Genomic DNA, 17711 nt, shown 5'->3' with positions numbered 1-17711 from the left:
ACCCATCGTAAGCTCATCAAATAACCACTATAATGATCTAGATTTTCATAGAGACAAAGACAAAGAATGAAAATTCCACAGCTAGCCCCACTCCACTACGTCCAAGTCCTTAGCACTTGAAATTCCACAAAGACTTTCGAGTCAATCGTGCCTCATTATCCCTTGATATAATATCTTGATTTCCATAACAAGATGAACATAATCATTATTGTGCAATAGTTTTCTACATGGAGGATACTAGGTTGAAGCTCGAATTGCCTGGATTTCGATTTCACCCGACCGAAGAAGAGTTGCTAGAATATTATCTCAAAAAGATGGTTTCTGGCAGCAATACTTGTGCCAAAATAATCGGATTTCTCAACATTTACCTCTACGATCCTTGGATCCTGCCAGGTAACTTTCCCAACTTGGAATACCAGCTTATGTATTCATTGTTTTGCTTCAGTTAGAACTTATAAGTGATTATCACCAAGATGCAAATTTGGAAGATTGAAGTGATTAGTAAAGTTTGTATGTTGAGAAAGTGGTAAAACTGAAATGATAAATATCTTTAAATGTTTAAACTGTAGAACTCTCTAAGATTGGGGAGAGAGAATGGTATTTTTTTGTGCCAAGGAGCATAAAGAATGGTAACGGGGGAAGACCAAATCGAACCACCAAAAATGGGTTTTGGAAGGCAACTGGGTCGGATCGTAAAATATTCTCTTCATCTAAGACAAACAAGTACCTTGGCTTGAAGAAAACTTTGGTGTTCTACAAAGGCAGGGCACCTAACGGAAGCAAAACAGATTGGGTCATGAGTGAGTACCGGTTGCCCGAGTCTTCCCCATTATCAAAGGTAGAAACTAGCAACAATCTTTGTAGGATAATATCTGTCTGGCTATTTTTATAGTTCTGATCTACTTTATTTATCCAAAAGCAAGTGTCATGATAAATGATAAATTGAGTTTCATAGAGAAACACTATAACCGTATAGGTGCCAAATGAGTTGAGAGTATGGGTTAAAAACGGGTCAAAATATACAAAAGCTGCTTGAAAATGGGCTCAATTGACACATCTTCAATTATTTAAGAAAAATACAAGTAACTAATATTGTCAAATGTCACTTTACATTGTTTGACCCGTTTTTGCCATTTTTGAAATTGTTAAACCCGTTTTCTGCTTTGAGATTGATAGATGTAAAATAAAGCCCAAATCTGACCAGACTAAAGATTGAAATTGCCTGGTCTCCATTTGAACTGCTGGCGTACTTGATTGGTTATTAGCAGGAAATGGTGCTGTGTAAAGTATACCGAAAGGCAACTTCCATCAAGGTGTTGGAGCAAAGGGCAGCCATGGAAGAAGTACAGATCCCTTCCTCTCCAAGTTCGATTCATAGTCAGCATCTTGACTCGTTGGTACCACTACCAATAAAATCAATCAATGTTGAATCCAACTTGAAGAGTGACGCCAGCAAGGAACCGAGCCTGAAATTACCAACAGGAGCAGAAAAGCTATCAGAACTCCGATTGCCAAAAAGGGACACGGATTGGTGTCAAGATTCACAGTTTCGTAGCCCATGGCTACAAAATCTGATTTACACCCCTTCTCCTTGTGCCAATAAACTTAACTTTTAATTGTAACAGATATGCCTATAATATTGTTATTATTGACGTAAAAGAGAAAACAAAATTAACTTACAATGAATTACATTTAAAATTGTGAGGAAGCTGAATAGCTAAACTCAAAGAATAGACAACAGAGTGGCTATTTACAGGAACTATATTAATAAGAGGGATACTGTTTTACCTTGTTCTCGCCTTCATTTTGTAGCTTTAATATGAGGCGCACACAGATGAAAACAAGAAGCTACACGAAACAAATGGATGCAAAAATTGGACATAGACTATCCTACTAAGTACTATCTACTGTATCTACGTTAAAACATAAACAAACAAAAAACAGCCTACATTCACTTACCAAAATTGAGGCCTTTAGAAGGCCATCTAGCTTTCATTTGAAAATCGAGTCGCGTGCCAGCTGCAATCAAAAGCAAGGACTCCACGTATCTTAACCCTTGACTGAATCATGTCAAGCATTTGCAAACTCAGGGTTGGAGCTCCTGAATGCATGATCAGCTAGACGATCTAGCTGTGACCCCCAATGGACCATAACTCAACCCTTTTGGTTCCATTCTTTGGTTGTATATAATTCTTTTCATGGTATGTCATGAAACTCTCTGTTGCTCTCGAGAAACTTTGTCTTCTTCTATACGCTGCAATAGTTCCTCACAAACTTTCAAAGATGCTGCAGTGAATCTTTCCATGGCTTCAAAAACAAGTCTTAGATTCGTTTGTGCGCTAACAGTTTTACTAGTCTCGCTCTGAAAAACTGCTGAGAGTCCATTATCGTCAACTGAAGAAAGAACTATCCGTTTATCGAGCACTTGTAACTCTTTATGAATCTTTTGATCTTCCCTCTCCAAATCCTTAACCTTTCTGTCCATGTTTTTATGCATTACCAACCTCCGTCTCATTTCTTGCTTATCTCGTTCCCATAACTGAAGAACAACTTTCACAAAATCCCGCATCGACTCCACCACTTCCTTATCAGAGATCCGGTCTATGGCTTGAGCCCACTGGTTACATATTATGAAAACGGTTGGTGCACCTATTCGGCTAGGCGAGAACGGAACTGGTCCATCAGCGGTTTCTTCAGGTATGTACAAAAGACATTTTAGAAGCCAGTTGTTTAATGATGTCACAAAACTCTTTTGTGCTCCAAACCAACATGAGAATCGAAGAGTCCAGTTTAGAAGTTCATGTTCAAGTTGTAATGTGGCTTCTAAACTGTCATCAGAAAAGTGTTTGTGGGAAGCAATGGCATCTAACCGTTTAGCTGCTCCAATGGCTTGACATTGACTGCGATGACACTCGAGCATTGACCTCCACATTTTTGTTAACCTGGAAACACGAATTACTTACAAATCAAATCCTAATTTCCAGCATGTTTGATCATTAAAAGAAACTTTTTTCAGGATTATGCATAAACAAGCCCCCCCCCCCCCCCCCCCCCCCCCCCCCCAAAGTATTAAAAAGATCACACTAAGATCACCCAGATAACCAAACAGCATTTCAAGCCACCCATGTATCAAATTGATGGTGTTTATGCCAATTCAGGCCATAAGTTGCAGAATGACAAAATGCCCTCAAAACTATTAAGACCAAATCCTCGCAGTATAGGGTTTGATAAATCTGATTGATTTTATATGAAGGGATCTGAGTAGTGTAACATTTCCTGTACTTTGAATGAGCTGTGCGTAGGTTATCCTAAATGAAAATAAGATTACTCTAAAGTTACACGTACCCTTGAATGAAGTTATTTAGTTGCGGCCACAGATCTTCGTCTCTCAATTTGTTGATTTGCTCAGAGATCTTGTCAACAACCTGAATTGCAATTCTAATCTTGGTTGATAGACTTCTAACTAAAGTTCTTGTTGCATCAACTTTGTGTTGTTCAGCACCCTTCTCATCTAAACGTTTTAGTTTTTTATCCTTCTCATCATGGAGTAACCTCATTTTCTCCTCAACCTACAGCTTGCATCCAGTTTGCGTGTTATCATACTAACTAAAGGAAACAACTTTAAAAAGAAACATCATTTATAGTTACATTAGCGGGAATAACGTTTGAATACCTTGACTTCATCATACAATTTCTTCTCCCACAAATAAAGTTTATGCAAAGTAGATGACAGATTATTAGACTTTGCCCTTAAATCTACATCGACATCTAAGTTGTCAGGATCAGAGGTTTTAGAAGCTGTTACAGCTAATGACGGTGAAAAGACATTCAACATCTTTGAGGGAACTGATTCATACATATTTCCATAATAAAAGTCAGCATCTTCCAACAAATTTGCAAAAAAGACACATCATAAACAAACAATAACCAATAATCAACTATATAAAAAATCTGGACCTTGATAGGCAGCATGTTTTCGGTTATGTGGAACTTTTCCAACTTCAAGCATCTTAGCTAACTCACTCCCAGACTCTGAAGCACGGTCGAACTGGATTTGAATTTCTTTTACAACTTCTGAATCACTATGAAACTCATTAGGAGGTTTATCCCCTCTAGATGTCTCGCCTTTCTCCACCACATGAACCTCAAACTCAACAGGTTCTTCATCAGGAACAGTCGGCCCACTTCTGTATTGCAAATCGCCAGCAGGACTTTTCTCACTCTCTTCCTCAACAACCGGCGCCTTCTTCGAATCTAAATTACCCCCACCACCACCTCCGCCTCCTACACCACCGCCGCCCCCATCATTGACGAATTTCGGATTTGTAGAATGTATTTCTTTAACAACTTCTTCCTGATAGTAATCATCATCTTCCAAATCAGGAATCCCCTCTGCCTCCCTCACTTCTCTCGAATCCCTACTTGCTGTTTCCCTACTCGGTGTATACGGAGGATAATAACTATCAAAAGTCTCAAACGGATTCAAAAAATCCCAACTTGAGCTAGCTGGAGGCGGAGGTGGAGGTGGAGGCGGTGGCTGTTGTTTAGCCCCGGAAGTCGACGCCTCGTTCTGTACATTCCCTTGTGCTGACACCATACCACCATAGGGAGCTTGTCTAGAAGACCCCCCAAACAACTCACCATATCCAGAATACTCATTATTATACGCATAAGACGCATTCGGGTTCTCATTGTTCTGATAATTACCATAACCATTGCTATTATAATACGACGAAGACGACGTAGATGCTTCACCGTAATGTATAGCCTCCGGATTCATCGGCCGTTGCTGGTACACCACTGACGGCGTTGGTTGCTTTCTCATGAAATTCATGTTATATCGAGTAGTAGCGTAACCCTCCTGTGGATATCCGGCGGGCGGAAAGTCCACAGGAGGATAACCGTAGCCTGCCGGTGGATATCCTGCAGGAGGATAACCGGCAGGCGGATAATTAACCGGTGGAAAACCGGTTGGGGGATAATTAACCGGAGGATAACCGGGTGGGGGGTAATAACTAGAACCCAGGGTTTCAGTTTCAATTTCATTTTGATCATTCCTAATATTATTATTATTATAAATTAAATTAGGAGGAGGATACCGTTGCGGAGGTGAAAAGCCGTTACCGTTACCGTCATTTACGGAGTGTAAACCGATTTCGGAATCCGAATCATCATCATCTTCATCATCATCCGAATGAAAATGAAGATGAGAAGAACCCGAACCCGAATGCGAATGACGATGATGAGCAACTGCAGGGTCCTGTCCTTTTTTATGTCCAGGTAAATTAAGCACGGGTGACGGCGGACTATCACCGCCGTGACCAGAAGCAGCAACAGCAGAGTGAACATCAAAAAACTTACGTAACGATACACCAACGTTTTTTAAAGAATAACAGTAAGCTAAATGAGCTTCTGCTAAAACATAACGCTGATGGATCGCATCATCAAGGAAAGTACAGCGTTGACGGCATAACGCCACCGCGGGTGATTCTTCGGGCTTGGAACCCACACACCCCATCACACAAAATAAAAATTGGAAGAAAAGAAAAGAAATAGATTAAGATTAGATTTGGGGGTGGGGGTGGGGGGGAATGAAAGTAATAGTTTTTAATGGGGCCCTCCACGGTGGTGGAGGAATCTTTGACAGCGGGGAATATCTCGTCGGTTAGTAGAAGTGGAAGTAGAAGCGGACAGAAGAGGGTGAGGATGCATCGTCGGTGTGTGTGTTATTTGTGTGTGTGAGAGAGAAAGAGAGAAAGTGTAGTGTGTCTATCTCTCTGTACTTTTTTTTTTTTTTTTTCTCTTGTGAGAGAGTGAAAGTGCGTGTGAGTCGATACTGTTGGTACAAGTGTGAGTGACTTTTGGTCCTTGGACTTTCCTATCTTGGCGTATTTCGTACCTTGTTTATTATTAACTATATTGTCACTGGTGAATGGTTATTAATGTGATACTCCATTGATTTTATTTATTATTATTTTTTTTTATATATCTACATCAGTGAAACTCTCGTCACAAAATTAAATCTCGGCCTTTTATAGTCTATTACTTTTTGATATTAAGTGTGTATATATTAGATTAGTGTTGGTTATCCGTGCGAGTGTTTTTTAGCCAATGAAATTAAACCTCGGCCCTTTCTATTTTGGTGAAATATGTGTAATTCTTTGACCGATGAAAATTTTACTTGATATATTGATGACTTCATATGAAATTGATGTTCATGAAGTTAAAAGAAATAAACAGTAACAAAAGTTCTAAGACATTTGGTGAATTGGTGATCCATGTGTTTATGATTTAGCAAATGGAATTAAAGTAAGTACACTCAAAAACGGTTATTATGCATACTAGGTAGGGCCCGTTTATTTTTTTACTCATTAAGTGTTGAATGTATTAAGTGACTAAATGTATTAAGAATCTCTGTATGTATTAAGTAAAATATATGTAATTGACGGTTATTTTATTTATAATTAAGTCAAAAAAGAAATATGAAATTTGACTGAATGATTAAGTTCTTAATTATTAAATTTATTAAGTAAAAAATAAACAATGTCTTATTGTGCAAAGAAAAACTCTTTGAAAAAGGGTAAAGGCAACAAAAATGAATTACCACACTTCGTAATCTCTACTATAGGATTGGGGTATGTCCGGTATGACTCGAATATCAAATTATAGAACGAGCCTTGGTTTAGAGGGACATATTTGGTGTTTGGAATTTGGATACCCTAACCTATTTGATTTGGACATAGACTAATGCTTATTGCAAGAGCTTGGGCGGTGGAGATGGAACTAGAGATGTTCAATACCTGATGGTGTTGAATCGGCTCAACTCTACAAAAAGGTTCAATGTCTACGGTTAGTATCCATGTCTGACCAAAGGATCGATAGGGTTGGAATTTTTTTGGTTCTTAAAAATTATCGGTTTGTAGTTTATTCAATGGATTCGTAACATGATTGTCCAATCAGGACCTCAACCAACGAGATGGAATAATCTAATCCCTAAAAAGGTTAATGTGCTTGTTCGAAGATTAATTACTCCCTAGTTTATTCAATGTTGACATTCTGATATAATCAATTTGTTGTCTTGTCTCTTCAGTCGGTTAAATTTCTAGCAAGTGATTCTGCCGTTAGAAAAATATTATAGCAAGTCAATCTACTGAATTTGTGGCTGTATTTATTACGACTAAGCTACGAACATTATCAATAACTGCTTGTGGATTAACATCTCATGTTTTTCACCGACTGGGTGTATTGATTCCATTAGGTTGGCCTTCAAAAGATTTGGTATTAAAAATAGACCGAATCGAGTGAAGATGTGTTCAAAATTATTTTATCGATTTCATTTATGATATCTAATTGTTGTCGTAATATTTGTATGTGGTGGTCTATGCATGTGGTAGACTGCCCCGAACTTTGTGACGTTATTTTCTTTTCTTAAAATTCGACGTTTTCTTATAAAGTCGATCTTAATGTATTACTAAAACTTGTTGCTAAAAGAAAAAGCCCATTTCTCACGTTGAGTCACGAAGGCACGTGGAATTAAGCAAGGAAATGAGAACTGCTCAGTGTCGCTTTCTGCGGGTTTTGAGTCCCAATACCTCAACGGTGTATGGGGAAGGTTAAGGTGTAGGCAGACATTACCCCTACTTAAGTAGAGAGGCTGCTTTCATTTTCTACTAGGTAGAAAAGACCCTCCAACCTTTGCATGGGATGAGGATCGAATTCATGGCCTCTGTCTTCAGAGGCCAAGGTGTTTACCACTTATTCAAAACCATGATGCTTTAAGCAAGGAAATGAGAGACGCAAGATATTTGATTGACCATTTGATACGAAAGGCGACTGTGGAAAGGGAGATACATCAAAGTTAAGATTATCGTTTCCGATATCCATATAAGTCAAATTTGATGGTTAGAAACAACGGATATTGACCAAGTACAACATTAATTCAAGTCAAGGCTATTCAATTTTGAACATATTTTGACCTTACGTGAGGGTAACTTAACGTAACTTATTGGGGATTATTGTCGTTCTTGCATCACCGACTTCTACGGTTCTACCAATCTATGGTTAATAAATTATGGGTAATCTCAAGAATTGTTAAAAAGGGTAGAGGAAGATTTTTTTTTTTATTATTATTTTTTCAATCAAGTTGCCGGAGATGGTGATCAATTATCTCTTGATTAACACCTTTCAAAAAAAAAAAAAAACTAGATATAAATGCCTAAGAAACTTTATTTCTATTTTTGGTATTGCATTTCCAGCCATTTCTTTAGCCACCTACAAGCTATTTTTCTAAGACACAAGTTTAAACTTATTATATAACATCTTATAAATAGATTTCACCTTGTTGGTAAACTCTGTAGATACATTATGATTTTGGTCTTTATAGGGTAGGTATGTTTACAAGTAGAATGTAATGTAATGCTTGGTGACATGGATTTTGCATGTCCGAGTGTAGTTGACAACTTGACAATTTGACATGGGTGGTTATGGTTGTTTCTCAAGTATTTGCAATACTTTTTATTAATTAATAATATAAATAAATGCTTTCTTCAATTCGCTAAGAATTAGTTTGCACATGCAAAGTGTACATGCTTCTATGTTTATACTGAACGAATAGTATACCACATGATTCCTTTCATTCGATCGACCTTTGTCTTTATTGGGTGAGATATTCCTTAAGTTTCTCAACTTTAGTTAATTTGAAGAAATCTTAACCCTCGAATAAATGAAGTGTTAAAATTTAAAGATAATCTTTAAATATTAACCCTTAAATTTCATTCAAGGGTTTGAAATAATTTTAACTTGATCTCTCCAGTTATTTTTAACTTGAAAAGATTTACACCCTAATTTATATATCTATGTCTTTAATTTTATACATACTATTTTTATGCTATTTTTTCAATTTAAAAAATTTAACAAACTTTGTTATGTTTTACAGATTAATACAAACGACAGACTTAAGAAATAGCCTATATTTATATTTAACATTTAGGCCAGATAGACTAAGGCGTTAGATGCAAAAGACACGCCTAAAAAGTGACCATATAGAATATCCATGTAACGCCGAGCACACCGCCCCAAGGGTGCGATACGGCTCAAAAAGAAATTTCTTCCCATTTAAAATCAAACGCCTTCTTACTCTTTGACCAACACCTTCCATTTTTCACTCCCCCAACCCCAACAACTTCATTTTATTTTTAGAATTTATTTTCCAATTACATATAACCCTTTTTTCTCCATTCTTTCACCAAAACCACATTTTCACATCCATTTTCTCTATTTTTCTTCCATTCAAACCGAAACTATTTTTCACATTCTTCTTCTCAAAATGCATCCATACACCTACAACCCAAACATCCGATTCCCAAACCCAAATAAGCAAAACCAACCGGATATCAATGATCATAACCTTCACCAAAATCCCCATTTTATTTGCTTGTTCGGTAACATGCAAATGCCAACCTCTCCTACGTAGGAATTCCAACCAACATCATGTCGAGATTCCAACCGTGGGCTCAAAATACGAAAAATGTGTTTGGTATATTAAATTTTAGAGAAATTATCATAAATCGTCCCTGTGGTTTGCTCGATTCGCATTTTCATCCCTGTACTTTTTTTTATCATTAGGCATCCCTGAGCTTTTCATTTTCATTGTCAGTCGTCCCTCATGTAAACGTCTGTCACTTTTTATCCGTTAATGCCCTCACGTGCTTGCCACGTGAGGGTAAAATCGTCCATATTCATTAAAAACAAACCACAGGGACTAATTTTCTCCTTCCTCATAAATTACATTAGATTTTAGTGAATTTGTAAATACATAAACATAACTGTAAATCTATATCTATGTCCCTGTATACATATTTTTGTGTAAAAATAATCATACATTTTCATACCTTCACATCTTCAGAATTTCTTCCCAAAAGACATTCATACACAAATATATGTTTACATTTGTTATTACTCCCCAAAGTAATCACTCAACAAATAAGATCATTCCTAAATTTCAATTTTTCCAACAAAAAATCTAATCAACAAAACAATAATCATTCAAATATATATATAATATATATATATATATATACGATCTATCTAAATGAAATCTCATGAAATAAAGAAAATCTCGTGAAAACCCACCATGGCTGGTCGACGGTAGCACCAGATCTGGGTTATGCTTCCGAATGAAAACAAAAAAGATTGAATCTTTGATGTGGGTTTCCATCCTCAATATTTAAACTTGTATTAAACATGAGGGAAAGAAAAGAATAAAGATGAACAAGAGGGAAACGGATGGTAGTGGTGATGGTTGGCCGACGACGGTGGTTATGGTGATGGCAGCAGTGGCTTGTGGTGGCAGGGGATAGGCCTACGACGATGATAGAGGTGGCATTTACTGGGCCTGTGGTGGTGGCAGTGGTGGATTGTGGTGGTGAAGGTTGGGAATTGTGATAGTAAGTTTAATTATGTGAGGGATTCATAGGTCAGTAGCAATAAACAAAGTTAATTATGTGGAAGCAATACAAAAGGGTATAGTCTTGGAGTGAATTTAACAATCTAACACCTTTTGCTTTGAAGTCTCGTTGTATATAGCTTACAAATTGTATATGTATTTGGTAAAGGATTGATCAAATAGATATGAATATGTTGTTGTTATTGTTTTTTTTTTTTTTTAACATTTGTTATTGTTTTTATTGTCGAGGGAATCTGTGTTTTATTTTCTTGTCATGTTAAAGATGAGGTTGATGATGATGTTGATTGAGAGTCCCCACCATAAATAGTCCTTGTGGTTTGTTTTTAATGAATATGGACGATTTTACCCTCACGTGGCAAGCACGTGAGGGCATTAACGGATAAAAAGTGACGGACGTTTGTATGAGGGACGACTGACAATGAAAATGAAAAGCCCAGGGATGCCTAATGATAAAAAAAAGTACAAGGATGAAAATGCGAATCGAGCAAACCACATGAACGATTTGTGATAATTTATCTAAATTTTATGTTTAAGTTCATATATATGTAATATATATTTTCGGCTTATAATATAAAGAGATACTTGAATCCAGATTACTTACTTTCAAAATCAAAGACCTTGTGATTACTATAATATTAATTAATACCGGAAAGCATAACACTCGTCTCTACGGCCCTACATATTGAGACAGCGATTTGCAAGTCAAAAAACGTGACATGTTATATCATGCCATTGTAAAACTCAACATATGTAGGACTAGGAGGACAATAATTGACATATAATATATTCTTCATTCAGTTTTAAAACATGAATGGTGTACGGTGTACCCACAAAAAGACTATTTTTCAATCAATGATAGCTCAAGCCTCAAAGCAAGACTAGTAAACCAAACGTATTAGGTTCAAATATTAAAAGTCTTAGGAGCCTTCAATTCACTATCACCAGTATGTAAAACAATAAGGTTTCAGTACACAAATAATATAGCAGTAAAACTGTAATTATATTAGATATAAAATACATAAATTTTCGTTAAAAAACAAAATTTATTAGTGAGAAAGACCCTATGATTAAATATACTATAACATTTAGCCCCCAAAATGTCCCCATAACCTTGAAGACCTTTCACCGGGAAATTAGCATTGGCTAGATCTCTAGTCCAATTGGGATGCATTAGGGTTGGACCGGATTTGCATATGAATCTTCAAATGCTTTTGCAATAAAAAATATTAACCTTATACCTGGTTTTAGGGTTACCGCCTCTCCTTCGCCACCACCTCCATCACCACTGCCCGCCGCCACCACCACACTACCGTTATTACCACCATCGCCGACATATCGTGCGAGTAGTGGCGGGCCTAGAATTGGAAACCATGTGTGTCCAAGTTGATACGCTAAGTTGACAAAAAAAAAAAGTAATACGGGTTGCATAACAGGTCGGATCAATTCATTCACAAAATACCGTATACATTCGAATACACCATCAAACATTTTCCAAAAGTTTATGAAACACACAAATATTAAGATCGGATTAGCGGGATACCTAAACAAACTATAACTCAGCAATTTTGACTAACAACCAAGTCATCCACAATGATCATATCACATATTTTGACAGATGAAAACATTTAATTTTTGTTAATTTGTCCATAACATGTGTTCATGTATGATGTATGATCACAACATGTTACATGTGTCCATATAAAAAACTCTACATGCTTTCTAAATAAATCTCTTCTCTTATATAAATAAAACAAAATTCTTATGACATCATTATTTTTTAAAAAATGCTTACTTGTCAATATTAAACTTCTTTATATTAATTATTTTTTTTGTTCTATTAATTTTATGACATCATCCTTACTTGAAGTTTAAACCATTTTCTAAGATTTATGATTTATTTCTTTTCTAACTTAATGTAAATCTAAATATAATTATCTAATCAATTATTTATGTCACTTTTCTTTTTGTTATTTATTATGTCATTTTTCAAAAAAAAAAAAATGTTTCCTTTAATACTCTAATAACTTATACATGTATTTTAAATTTCCATCATTTACATTTTTTTTTATCATAACAGATTTTAAATTATTATGTGAGTTTATAAGCTAATTATATTTTTTTGAAACATAAAGTATACTATTTTGAGATTATGAGTAATATATTAATGTTTATTATAAAAACTTAAAGGTAGCTATGTGCATTTTGCTTATCAAAACTAAAAAATGTTTTAGTTAATTATAACATGGATATCTAGGAATAGATTCAATTAATTTCGTTGCAACTTCAGTAGCGAACATGTGTCTTATTAAAACTTTTATTAATATGCTCGGGTTGAACCCGGGTAATTAGCTAGTTTGGAATGTAACATTATTGTTCCATGGACGACACATTTGACTTACATGTAGAACCGCCCTTGCGTGCGAGCATACGTTTATAGTCACTACAATAAATATGTCATTTATTAACACTCATTTATTCACAATTTTTAAAAATGTTAAGAAAATTGCTAATTTATTCACACTTATAAATGTGTGAAAAGAACTCGCATTTGAAAGTGTGAATAAAGTTAAAGAATCAAAATATTTTCACAATTATATATGTAAAAACAAAAAGTTCACATTTTCAAGTGTGTAAAAATATATAATTGTTCACACTTAAAAGTGTGGAAGTAATTTATGACACCAAATTTCCTCACACAAGAGGAAGTCCGAGGAATTTGAGTGTGACAAATTAGCTATCACACTTTTAAGTGTATACATTTTGTTTATACATTTATAACTGTGAAAAAAGTACGACTTTTTTTAATTTTTTCACAATTCTAAGTGAGAATTTATTTTAATTACACAATTTAAATTGTAAACAAATTAACATAAAATTTCACAATTTTTAAAAATGCAAGAAAATAAATGTATGCAATTGATATTTTTGTTGTATTAAGTAGAAAAAGATAATTAAGCGAATTCAAATTATCACTTTAATTTTGAACTCGATTAGAAGTTGAAAGTTATGTTGTGTATGATTTACATGCAGATAAGTAACTTTGCATGTTTGTTTAAAGTGGTTAAAAGACCATTCATCGGATTCGAATTATACCATTAACATATTTGGAGGTGACTATAAGTATTTAATTTTTACAAATATCCGAGTGAGTTTTCTTCTCCGTGTCTCTAGATAATAGGAGTTTATTATCGAAAAGTTTAAATTTAGGACCTATTCAACGAAGCTCTTTAGCGCGGAATCGTTTAAACAATGTATGCTAAACGTACCCTTCGACATTCCACTACAACAAATATGTCATCTGCGCACTCTAATTCTACAACAAAAAGTGTGAAAAAATTTATAAAATCATAATATTTCCACACTCATATACATAGAAGCAAAATTTTCACATGTAATGTATAAAAGTATATAATTGTTATTACACTTAAATGTGTCGAATTAATTTGTGACATCATATTTTCTTCAAACAAGACGTGGGCAAATTAAGTGTGACAAATTAAGTAATTAATTATCGTATTTTTAAGTGTGAAAATGTTTGACATTAATTCACACTTTTAAGTGTGAACATTTTGTTTTTACATTTATAATTGTGAAAAATGTATGATTTTTCAAATTTTTCACGATTTTAATTGTGAATTTATACTACACAACTTTAAGTGTGAATAAATTAATTTCTTTTTCCACACTTTTTTGTGATATTTGGGGATAATTCAAACCTAAAAAAACCATTTAAAACAATGATCCGATATTTGTTATAATGATTTAACGCATCGGTATAATTTTTTGGGATATGTAACTTTAAATGTTATGAAAAAACTAAAGTATCAATGTATCATGCACTTTCAAATTTATTACATTGTATGTGTTTGACTAATCAAAAATTTACACGTAACAATTTTTAAAGGGTTTAGTGTGGTAGAATGTAATAAATTATGCACAAAAGGTTATAATGTGCACGAATTAACGTTTTTTTTATTGTATGCATAAACTTAATAAAAAAGTTTATATCATGCAAATTTTTGTGACCGACCAACAAAAACCTTACACATGGCGGGTTCAAAAAAATTTTTTTACACGTGGCAGCTCATACGGGCTGCCTTGTATACACATTGCATGATTTGAACATTTTACTAAGTTTATGCATACAATAAAAAAAAATGTTAGTTTGTGGACACTATAAACTTATCTTGTCTTTTTTGTTTTACTTTAATACTTGTTTTACAATATCCAACCCATATATATATATATAGGGGGACAATCAAATAATAACAGTTTTAAAATAAGAACGGTGATAACACTTAAAAAACATCATTTTGATGCATTAAAAGTCCATAAAACTAACATAGTGCATAACTAATTATCATTATTTAAGTGTTTAACAACACATTGATCCGTCAAAATTGAAAAAATCATGTTTTTTGGTGGATGCATCATTTTGAAAATATGCATCCAAGATGGATGCATAAAACAAAAAACATGATTTTCTTGATTTTGACAGGTCAATGTGTTGTTATACACTTAAATAATGATAATTAGTTATGCACTATGTTAGGTTTATGAACTTTTAATGCATTAAAATGATGTTTTTTAAGTGTTCTCACCGTTCTTATTTTAAAACTGTTCTTATTTGATTGTCTCCGTATATATATATATATATATATATTTTTTTTTTTTTACTTACGACATACATTGACACATACACATACTGATATACAATTTTTTCATTTCTCCGTTCTCAGATAACCGAAATAATTAACTTCAGCCCAGCAAAGAACCCGGTCTTATAAATGACCCACAAGCCAAGTAGCCAACTACTCTTTTGTGTTTGCAGCATACGTAACCTTAAAACCATATATTTAAAAGATAAAATACGAATGAAGGTCACATTCGACATTTGGAGTCACGTGGATATCCTAAAAAAGTACTTAATAAAATATGAATTCCAACATAACTGTTCTTATGTTAATTAGTTTACTATATTTGTACGAATAGTAATATTTATGATTATTACAAAATACGGAGTATATTCTAATCTCTTACCTGCCATTACATATTTACATTTGGCACAAACATTAACCTGGGTATCTTTTCGTCTTCAGATATTGTATTTGTTGAAGTTAACCTTTTAAATAACTCTATAATGTATTTGTAAAATATTAATATTATATTAATTTAAAATACACATAAAAACCTTATGCATTAGATTAGGGGGATTTAAAATACACATGAAAACCTTATGCATTAGATTAGGGGGAAATGGGACGTGTTAACAATAGAACCTAAATTAGTATTTTTTAAATATAGATGAAAGATTATATTGTTTAAAATACTGAAACTATAAATTTAATTTTGTCAAAAAAGATGTCTATATGCAACAATCCATGTATATCAATAAGATAACGAAACAATTGTATACATATATATATATACACACATGACTAAATTCAGTTGTATACACTAAAAAAAATGTTGATTAGTGATCATTTTACTTAGTGACGACTAAAATTTGGTCACTAATAACTCTATTTAGTTACCATTAAGAAAAAGTTGTCACTAAATTTGGCCACTAAATAAAATTAGTGTCCAAAAAATAACACTTTTTGGATGTGACGAAAAGTGACGACTTAAAATTTGGTCACTAATTTATCATAATGACCAAAATTTGGTCACTAAACAAAAGTAGTGACGAAAATTTGGTCATTATGATAAATTAGTGACCAAATTTTAAGTCGTCACTTTTTATCATGTTTCGTCACTAAAGGTCCGTCATTAATTTTGTTTGGAGACCAAAAGATGTTATTTTTTGGCCACTAATTTTGTTTAGTGGCCAAATTTAGTGACCACTTTTTATTAATAGTAACTAAATAAGGTTATTAGTGACCAAATTTTAATCGTCATTAAACAAAGTCGTTACTAATTGACATTTTTCGTGTAATGATATGTACTTATTGATACACAAAAGATGTCACGTGGTTAATGTCTTAGTGAAAGATTGAAATCTTACATGTACATACATGTAAGTTTACTTTTAACAAACTAGATTATGGATATATACCCACATGTTGTAGTGGCAAAAATAGACAATGTTGGAGGTGTTGTGACAATGTTAATTTCAAATCAAATACTTAATCAGAACTTTTATTTGTATGATAGTTTTTAAACAAACAAAAAAAATATTTAACGAACAAAGAGAATTTTAATAAAGTCTAAAATTTTTGTAAGTATATTTTAGTCACAGCATATATAATGCAAATTATGATGTATTAAGATGAGGGTATATTATATATATCAGGTTTTTAAAAGTTTAATGAAATGTCAATATCTTTTATAAGAAAGTATAGATAATGAAAATACCTATTTTGACGAAAATTGAATTTAAAACATTTAGACGAGAATATGTATTTTACCCTTCAATTAAAAAATGTAATATATGTGTATATTTAAAATAAACACTTTTATATTTGTTGTCTTATTATAAGTTTAGTGTACAAATAAGTTGTTAGCCACTGTAAAATGCGCGCGTATAGCAGTGGTTCGTTTATTTATAATGGAGAAGAGGGTGCCAGGGTGGTGCACTGATTTGATATTTTGATTACCCAAGACTTCTCGAAGCAGAGGTGACTCAATAGTATTATGAGAATAGGCGATCGTTTTAGGCCCTCAAATTTTCAAAGCTTCCAAATCTTGTATATTAGATTTGGTGTTTGAATTTTGGATTAAATATTATTATATAATTTGCATTGCAGTAACGTCTTTTTGATTTTTGCATCAACGTCTGCATATTTTTTTTATTAATAATAAAAGGCGAGCTACTTTTTCTTTTTTATTTTACTTAAGTTTATATGGTAATGAAATAGGCCCCCAAAATTAATCTCGTTTGAGGCCTCCAAAAACCTTAAGCCGCTACTGTCTCGAAGCTCTGGATTTTCAAAGGCAAAGCAAGTTAATTTGGGTGATTGTTCATCAAGTTGAAAATTTGTGTGCATCAGTGTGAAAACGAGCTCGATTGTATTTTAAAAAAGGAAAAAACTTACTATTTTGGAAACAAAAAAATGACAAGTCTAATCGAAGACGCATTTGAAGCAAGTATTATCTCTTGTGGTTTGGCGCACCAAACTTGTGATAATTACAACTTTTAGTACCAAAAACGCAAGAAAGGCAGGCAAGTGAGATTCCTTTGATTTGCCTTTTCTTTGATTATTTTATTATACATATATATTTTCTTTGAATTGCTTCTTTCAAGACC

General features: G+C 33.6%; 2 protein-coding genes across 3 annotated transcripts; one reads left to right on the top strand and one right to left on the bottom strand.

Annotated features, from left to right (window-relative positions):
- The first annotated feature begins 160 nt into the window (after positions 1 to 160).
- LOC122578959 (NAC domain-containing protein 6) lies at positions 161 to 1652 on the top strand. The gene is made up of 3 exons (XM_043751025.1): positions 161 to 393; positions 570 to 838; positions 1269 to 1652. Exons 1-3 carry the CDS (start codon positions 228 to 230, stop codon positions 1614 to 1616), a joined length of 783 nt encoding a protein of 260 aa, XP_043606960.1. The 5' UTR covers positions 161 to 227; the 3' UTR covers positions 1617 to 1652.
- Positions 1064 to 5789, bottom strand: LOC122578956 (protein ALTERED PHOSPHATE STARVATION RESPONSE 1-like). Of its 2 annotated transcripts, none has more exons than XM_043751023.1 (5): positions 3958 to 5789; positions 3674 to 3846; positions 3346 to 3569; positions 1789 to 2942; positions 1064 to 1466 (listed from the first exon to the last, which is right to left on the bottom strand). In XM_043751023.1, the coding sequence occupies exons 1-4, from the start codon at positions 5516 to 5518 to the stop codon at positions 2207 to 2209; spliced, it is 2694 nt and encodes an 897-aa protein (XP_043606958.1). In that variant the 5' UTR covers positions 5519 to 5789; the 3' UTR covers positions 1064 to 1466; positions 1789 to 2206. The 2 variants fall into 2 exon arrangements, with proteins under 2 accessions (XP_043606958.1, XP_043606957.1); XM_043751022.1 differs by having other exon boundaries at positions 1960 to 2942.
- Between the last annotated feature and the right edge of the window lie 11922 nt (positions 5790 to 17711).

This window comes from Erigeron canadensis, chromosome 8 (assembly GCF_010389155.1).
Source record: "Erigeron canadensis isolate Cc75 chromosome 8, C_canadensis_v1, whole genome shotgun sequence".
Classification (NCBI taxonomy): domain Eukaryota; kingdom Viridiplantae; phylum Streptophyta; class Magnoliopsida; order Asterales; family Asteraceae; genus Erigeron; species Erigeron canadensis.
This window is presented reverse-complemented; position numbering and strand designations above follow the sequence as displayed.

Bases quoted from the DNA above. Each gene is read 5' to 3' on its own strand.
- LOC122578956 (XM_043751023.1), bottom strand. From the start codon at position 5,518: ATGGGGTGTGTGGGTTCCAAGCCCGAAGAATCACCCGCGGTGGCGTTA. The intron at 3,847-3,957 runs GTCCAGATTTTT...TGTATGAATCAG, and splicing joins AAAACATGCTGCCTATCAAG to TTCCCTCAAAGATGTTGAAT. The intron at 3,570-3,673 runs GTATTCAAACGT...TGCAAGCTGTAG, and splicing joins AATTGTATGATGAAGTCAAG to GTTGAGGAGAAAATGAGGTT.
- LOC122578959 (XM_043751025.1), top strand. From the start codon at position 228: ATGGAGGATACTAGGTTGAAGCTCGAATTGCCTGGATTTCGATTTCAC. The intron at 394-569 runs GTAACTTTCCCA...TTTAAACTGTAG, and splicing joins CGATCCTTGGATCCTGCCAG to AACTCTCTAAGATTGGGGAG. The intron at 839-1,268 runs GTAGAAACTAGC...GGTTATTAGCAG, and splicing joins AGTCTTCCCCATTATCAAAG to GAAATGGTGCTGTGTAAAGT.